Genomic DNA, 8514 nt, shown 5'->3' on the forward strand with positions numbered 1-8514 from the left:
CAATCTGATTCATCGACTCTGTTTCTTAATTTATCCAATCAAATATGCTAAAGAAGGAAACGAGACTCTGAGAGAAATAGAAATAATATCTCAATAATATATACTAAATCATACAGTATCGTTGTTCAAAAAAAAAAAAAAAAAAAAAAAACTATACATTAACCCTGATTTTATTCGGAGGAAATAAAAGTGGAAGATGGGCGATTCATATGTTAAGAGGTGACGCACATGCACGAGGGTCGGGCCATATTAGACAAGAGGGTAAAAAGATAACAATAAATAAATTTTAACGAGTGCCATACAATATTTAAGCAAAAAAAAAACGAGTGGCATGCAATATTCTTTTATTACTAAATACGTAATATGTATTCATTCTGTTTCTTAAAAGAATGCACATAATTTTTGAACAAAAAAAGAATACGAATTTGAAATGAAACCATGTTTGTTTCTAACTTTCTATTTATTTTCACATGGAACAAAAACTGGTTCGCCAAAACGGTGAATCACAAAAATATCTTCTTTGTTCCGTGGACCCCGTTTCATCCTCCGTCATTCATTTTATTATGACCAAATACCATTATATATATATTTTTTTCTTTATACTAATATTTTTCCTTATAATATTATGAAAAAGCCAAAGGAAAAACAAGATTGTGGAGGAATATTAATAGCCCACTTCACATCTATTTCTGTGCAACCCTCTTTTCTCTAAAGCTTCTCTCTAACAATGGAAACACAAATCAACGTAGAGAAGAGTGCTTCTCAAGTTACCTTTATCTCCGCCGTGTCCTCCTCCTCCGCCTCATTATCCTTTTCGCCCACGACATCTTCTTCATCATCGTCATCATCGTCAACTTCTAACTTAGGAAACCCTAAAAGAAAAGCATCCCAAAGATCATTATCATCATTAGCCGTCCAAGATCTTGATGATCAAGGAGTGAAACGGCGGAAGTCCAACGGCGGAGATAAGCATCCGACGTATAGAGGCGTACGGATGAGGAGTTGGGGAAAATGGGTGTCCGAGATCAGAGAGCCGAGGAAGAAATCAAGAATCTGGCTCGGTACTTATCCAACGGCTGATATGGCTGCACGAGCTCATGACGTGGCGGCTTTAGCCATTAAAGGTACAACGGCTTATCTCAACTTTCCTGAATTAGCCGGCGAGCTTCCTCGTCCGGTCACTAATTCTCCTAAAGACATTCAAGCCGCTGCCACCGCCGCCGCCGTTAATTGGCAAGATTCCCGCGGACTCCACGTGGATAATTCAGACATTACTGAAAAAACTGAAGCCGAGCCGAGCGGAGCAGTGATGGCTCAGTCGTTATCAGACAGTGTGGTGTTTTCTTCGGACATTATAACTCAAGAATTGTCGGAAACTTCTTGTGCCTCGACGACGTCGTTTGTGGACAAAGATAGCGACGAAGAGAAACTGTTTGATTTGCCGGATTTGTTTAACGGTGGAAATGAAATAGGGATTATTCGAAACGATGCGTTTTGGTATGACTCGTCCACGTGGCAGCTCTGTGGAGCCGATGCTGGGTTTCGGCTTGAGGAGCCGTTTTTCTGTCTTAATGACTAAATCACACTCTCCACCTCACTCTAACACCTAATTGGTTTTTATTTTTTTCCCTTCATTTTTAATTTCTCTATTTACGTTTGGTTTGCTTTTTCTTTTTCTTTATTTTTATTTTGTTTTTAGCAAATAGACGTTTGATGAATGTTTTTGTAATATAAATGTGTTGAGAACATTTTAAAAGAAAGCTACAAACCCAAAAAAAAAAAGAACAGTCAAATACAGTGTATGAGTTTTTTTTTTTTATGAGATGTTGGTTATGAAACTGATGGTTGAAGGCGACAAACTTTTGATAAATTTATTTTAAGATTTATAATAGAAAAACAAACTTAGGCGTTGGAAAAGAACATTAGTCACATGGTGATGGTGTTTTTGGATCTTTCATTTGCAACTTTTACATTTTTTTGTTAATTTTCTTTTCTTTTTCTATTTGTCTACTTCTTTAATGTATGTCAAAAGTGAAAGGATATAGACTGTAATCAGGTGATTGCTTTTGGCCAACACCTTACTTTGTTCACCACTATGAGGCAAGGTGAAGACTGTTATTGATTCCCAAACATATTGGACCCTTCAATTTCAAAGTGACAAATAACTTTGTTTTAGATATACAATTATATTTTATTTAATACGCTTGTTATTACATATAACAGTGAATGGCAAAATAGGTGAAACCCACTGCATGAAACTATTTTCTTACACGGTAGGTTTACCCTATCTTTTACTCTAAAATAGAGTAAATCTATAATAGAGTTTGAGTTTGTTCCAATGATACTCTATTTTAGAGTAAAAAATAGAGTGATAAACAAAGAAAAATCAAGTTACTCTATATTTGGAGTCAACTTATTTTTTACTCTATTATTTCACTCTAACGAGGTTAGAAATGCCCTTGGTATAAAGAAGAAAAAGTCCCTATCAAACTCGTTAAGACAAGTTTCACACCTTTCAAATAATAGATTTCGTCCACGATAAAAATAATCTTATTAACTATACGTAGTAGACAAAATAATTTATAATATGATGAATAATTACGATATATTCATCATATATCAATGTATTCATTGAATAGGTAAATTGGTTTTTGAAAAGGGGGAAACAACAATTTATAATATGATGAATAATTACGATTTTATTCATCATATACTTTGCATCTATTTTTTTATTTTTTTTAAACTTTGCATCTACTATTATTTTCCTTGACAATTGGTAATATTCGACTATATACAAAGAGCAGATATACATGCATGTATTGTATATGGTATTTGGTGAGACTTGAGGATAGTTGAACACAGGTCACTAAACAAAAACATAGTGGGTGTAATAGTGAGATCACTATCATTATCTCAATACGTAGTAATAATTATTAAATGTTGGGTTAGTTTTCTATTTTCTCATGATTTTAAGGTTTGAATGTATGTAGACAATTACAACACATAGTTACGTCTCAGTTTGATAGCAACCTATCGATTTATTATTCTTATACGTACCCCCACAACTTCCTAATCTGTCATTTGTGTTTCTTAATTCTGGAAATGTATTAATGTTATTGAAATGGGATTATTGTATATATAAGATTGATGCATGACACTTTCACAATATATCCCATAGAATACGTAATAATCAAAATGTTCACGTTAAAACTATAGGGTAAGGTTCTATCAGGCGACACACAACAAATCAACAATCTTTAACAAACAGAAAAATATATGCAAATAGATCATTTTAATCACTATTTCCAACTCAATACACAATTTTTGGTGTGATCTGATCATTACATGGACTATTTTTTTCAGATATTTTTACCAAATAATTAGTATTTTGTTTTTCCGAAAAAGTACTTCAATTAATAACTCATACGTATTGTTCTAATATAGTTATCACACAATAGTTTCATTGTTTCTATAAACAACTGAATAAGAAAAAAAGAGAGTTAAATATCAATATGATTACCAGACAATAATTAGAAAAGAATTGGTCAAACAAACCTAACCAATTTTTATGGATCCCCATCCAAGACGCATTGCTAGTTTACATACTTCTATCTATAAATTAATCTAAATAGAAATTACACCAAAAAAAAGAGTAAATATAATATTCAAAAAAAAAGAAAAATAAATGTGTATCGTAAGAAAAATATGCCGTCATCACAGTTCGCTATTTTTTCCATCATCTTGATTGCTTTATTTTCTCTTCACGAATGTATGCATTTGTAAAAGTTTTACTTTGTTCATCATCTATTTTTTTCACCATTGCAACCACATCATAATATTCTCAATAGTTATTTTTTTCTCCAAATGATATTGTTGTTATTTTTTTGTTTATATAGTTGTCGATGGCCAAGGTATTAAAGCGGGCAATTCAGCTAGAAACGATTGCATTGCAGGGGAATAATATGCCCAACCGCCCAAAAACATTTACGCAGATGTATTTGTTGTTTTGTCCCCGACGCTATTACTGAGCCCAAGTGTTACCCGAAGGAAGAAGACTGTAAGCGTAACTGCAACCTATTATAAGTTATCTCGAGGACGTACATCAATGATTTAAAAAAAAAATAAGGATAACGTTTTTATTTAATACCTCCTAATATCTGCCTTCGTTTTATATGAATAATACAAGCTTATTAGGAGCCCAACAAATATAATTATGCCTATTGTACGTAATGCACACTAGTTAAACCTATTTTCTCCCTTTTCTTTTGGATTTGCTATTAATTTCTAAAAAATATTTTCTGGTTAATAACTAATTATAAGTTTATAACTTCATAGTTTTTAATGGTAAACGGGGCTGACCAAAATAATAATAATGGTAAATGGTATATTTTTTTTATGTTCTTCTACACCGTATCACTATCACTCGCGAGTAAGGAAAACGTTAAAAATTAAATCTAATGATTTTTATCATCAATCTGAAAACAACGACATTTTTTTCATATTAATCTCATTTATGTACTTCTATTTTCTACCTATCACAGTCGAAGATCTTAGTCCAACTGGAATTAAAATTCAAAAAGCAAAATATAGATAAAAATGGTAATTTTATACCATCCTTGCTTTTATATATCACTTTGATGATTGATCTAACCTTTATGACAACTTAGGATGGAAAACATTTATGACAACTTTTATTCTCCAATATTTTTGATGGGAACCTTAGCCACAAAGTGTGTCGTTTTTGTAATTTTCTTCACCTTGTAAAAAGATGAATACTAAGAACATTTTCTACTTTTTGCTTCATTTTTTACTTTTTGCTTCATTTTCTACTTTTTGCTTCATTTTTTACTCCGTTGGTGCTTCATTTTTTTTTCATTTATTTAAATTTTGAAGAATTGAACAACATTTCATCAAATTTGAAGAATTAATGTTCAGTTCTTCATTTTTTGAAGATGAACTCTTTTATTTACAAACTATTCCTTAACTTTTATTTATTGTTATTTTTTACTTAAACAGATTAAAAATTTTCGGTTACAAATAGTTGTCGTCTTAAGTGTTAATAAGTATATTATAAGACCATTTCAACAATTAGTTAAAATTAGTGTATTTGCAGAATAGTTTTGACTAATTAAATAGCATATACAATACAGTTTAGTATAAATTAACAATAGACTTATTTTTTAACATCTATCATATAATATTCCTATATAATTAAAATAATGTTATTTATAAAATAAAAATTGGACATTTATTTTAATTTCTTTGTTCATATACATTTCTTTAGACAGCTATCGCAACTGATTTATATATAAGATTGAATCTAGTACCAGTTAAATTTACAATGAAAATATTTAATAGTAAGATATAAATATATGCTTTCAACTTAAAATATTATAATAACTTACTAGACAATAAAAATATGAATAGATTTCACAACGCAAATACCTAAGCCGGTAGGCTTTAAAATTAATTATAAAGAATATACTAATAAAAATATTATTCCATCTGTTTCATAATAAGTGTCATTCTAATTTCTTTTTCTTGTTACACAAAAAATGTCACTTTGCAATTCTAATGCAAATTATACTTACTTTCAGCTGAAAATTAATTGCAAACTACATTGATTTTATAAATAATTTTATTTATCTAAAATACTATTGGTCAAAGAGGCGTAATTAATAATAACTTACATATATTTCATCTACTTTCTTAATCTTTGTGAAAAATGTCAAAAGTGACATTTATTTAGAAAAATAGAGATTAATATTACTGAATAATAAGTACTGATGTTATATATATATATATGTCAAATGACAACAACAAATATTATATAAACGAGTATATAGCGTTGGGTAGTGTTGGGTCCATGTCAGTGTCCCAGGGTGATACTAGATTATCTCATTGTATTAGGTGGTAAATCTCTGCAGAGGTTCAATCTATTTACCCAGAACATTGGTGAATGAATAGTTTGTGTTGGGCAAAAAAAATAAAAATAAACGAGTATATAGAATATTTCCCTATAAATAAGATTATACATGTACTTGGATCGTTTGGACGATACTATCACTGACAAATAATTACACGAAGGTGAATTTGCTGTTTGGCATCTTCTGGCATGCAAACCTAACTACGTACAGACAAGTTGAGACAAGTAATTCGTCCAATTCATATTTAGAACCCAACTATTTCTAATATATTTTTAGCCACTATATTGCGGTTCCATATTATTGGAAGGTACGACTGTATAGTTTTATATTCAGTTCTTTATTTGCAACTATTGTGTAAATCTAATTAATAATATCAATGGTATGTCCAGGATCAGCTTAATTCCCGTGGATGAATTAATTAAGTTTTGCAAATGGAACTGAACACACATTTATTATTATAAATTCCAATAATGTGAACTGAAACAGATCTCTCGTGAATAATCTCGGCAGTGGTGAGATCAACTGTTTGGAATGAGTTGACACAGTTGCTATTTAAGTTATACAGCGTAATTAAAAGATTTTTAAAATCCGATTAAAAAAAAAGTTCGACCATAAAGAAAACATTTACAGAAATTGGAGTACTTAAGCAAAAAGACATTAGATACTTAGTGTATGATTGCTTTCCTCTTTCGTCAATATTGTTGTGCATTAAAAAGAGTCCCTCTCTCACAATGTAATCTTATTTTCTCGCTTTGTTCGGTTTTAGATGTTATTTATGGACTAAAAATCAAATATTGAGCCTTCTCACAAAATGATATCTTGATTCATAACTATGATTTTGATGTATTCGAAAATTTATATTTATACGAATTAATAGATATGAAATGTATATGCTCAGACTTATGTACCGACCTGTTGATAATAATGTTTTACTTTCTAACGAGAACAAGGAGAGCGCATTTGGAAATATTTTTTTGTATTTGTATGTTTATATACATTTTGTATTACCTAAGATAAACTTAGGTTTACATAGTCTAGGATTTCAATCCAATGCTATACAGATGTGTTTTTTTTTTTGTTATTTAACCAGTCGGTTTAATTTTTCTATTGATGAATATATCAATGTGTTTACAAGGTTTTCTAAGAATTTCATAATTTTGTTTGTACACAAACATTAATTTTTGTGACAAAGATGTAACAAAACATATTTCCACCTTTCAACATTTATGAGTATTCTTATATCTAATACTTTTCCGTTTCATTTTAATTATCGTTTTAGATTTTGATACACAAATTAACAAATATTTATTTTGTATATTTACCAAGTAAAAACATTACTACCAATACTGTTAATAACATTTCAACCAGTAGAAAAATAAATTAAAATATAAAATCAATAAATTATGAATTAAAATTATAAACGACATTTGTCTGAAACGAAAATTTAACTTGACAACAATAACTAAAATGAAACGGAGGAAGTAAGACTCTTATACGTATATGATGAACCGAGAGACAGAGCCAGGATGGAGCTGAAACATGTGATCTTTATCTTTACGAATAAAGTGGCTAAAAAGAAAAAGCAAGCAATTAGAAAGACAAAACTGAAAGCGGTAACAGAAGAAGAATAATAACAAAAATAATTAAGAGCAAATGGTTCAAATACTTATTTTTTTTTTTCACACCTCATCCATTTATAAAGGAAAAGAAAAGAGCATATGCGAAAATGTTCTGGACAGCCAAAATTTAGTATAGAGCTATATATGTCAACCAATCGAGCTTTTCTTTCTTTAAAAAAATCACAACAAAAAAATCTGAACAAAATCAAAATATGGCTGTAGAGAGCTTTATTTTCAGAGCAAAAAATTAGTGCTTTTAAAAGTTACAGCAATGAAAGCTACATCAAATAAATCTACAGATTAAATTATAGGGGTGATTAGTAGTTGCTGTAGGTGCTGTCAACGGCCGTATTTATTTATACAGCATCAAATTCAGAGAAATCAAACTTTAATTTTTTTTTTTGAAATCACAGTTCTTGAAAGAACCTACAGCTGTGCAAGTGCTCTGCAGAACCAAATATTAAAAGCAATTGTTTAGTGTTTTCTATAAATTTCTACAACAATAAAATTTAAAACCATAATAAAAAGTCCACAGATTTTTTTTTACAGTAAAATTTTTAAAGCTATAGCCATTACCAATCGGACCCTATATAACAAAAAATATAAAACTAAAACCCTTACCGATCATCCCCAATGATCATGTTCTCAGAAGAAAAGGAAATAAATATATAGAAAACGATAGAAAGGAAAAGTGAAATACTTCTTCCATTCCAAACTAAATGTGGATCAAAATTCTCTACACATATATACGACAACATTCACTTTAACCTAAGACCATTGAAATAATGTTACCAGTGAATGAGTCCTCCCTATTTATGTAGTGTATTTTAAGTATGTGAAAGCAAAAATAGATTGGAACAAATGTACTCCCTGTATAAAATGAGCTCAAGTGTAAATATGGGTTTATAAGCTATGATTTATCTAATTTTCTCTCTCTTTTGATAGAGTAGTTTGAGAATACAAAACAA

At 29.9% G+C, this 8514-nt stretch overlaps 1 protein-coding gene and 1 long non-coding RNA gene across 2 annotated transcripts; both read left to right on the forward strand.

Moving 5' to 3' along the window:
* The first annotated feature begins 661 nt into the window (after positions 1 to 661).
* Positions 662 to 1760, forward strand: LOC106339733 (ethylene-responsive transcription factor ERF034). The gene has a single exon (XM_013778598.1). It carries the CDS (start codon positions 728 to 730, stop codon positions 1577 to 1579), a length of 852 nt encoding a protein of 283 aa, XP_013634052.1. The 5' UTR covers positions 662 to 727; the 3' UTR covers positions 1580 to 1760.
* A 1888-nt stretch (positions 1761 to 3648) lies between these two features.
* LOC106341403 lies at positions 3649 to 4263 on the forward strand. The gene is made up of 2 exons (XR_001269639.1): positions 3649 to 3769; positions 3897 to 4263. It is a non-coding gene; the product is annotated as an uncharacterized LOC106341403 (long non-coding RNA).
* The last annotated feature ends 4251 nt before the right edge of the window (positions 4264 to 8514 follow it).

The sequence above is a fragment of the Brassica oleracea genome, chromosome C4, assembly GCF_000695525.1.
Source record: "Brassica oleracea var. oleracea cultivar TO1000 chromosome C4, BOL, whole genome shotgun sequence".
Classification (NCBI taxonomy): domain Eukaryota; kingdom Viridiplantae; phylum Streptophyta; class Magnoliopsida; order Brassicales; family Brassicaceae; genus Brassica; species Brassica oleracea.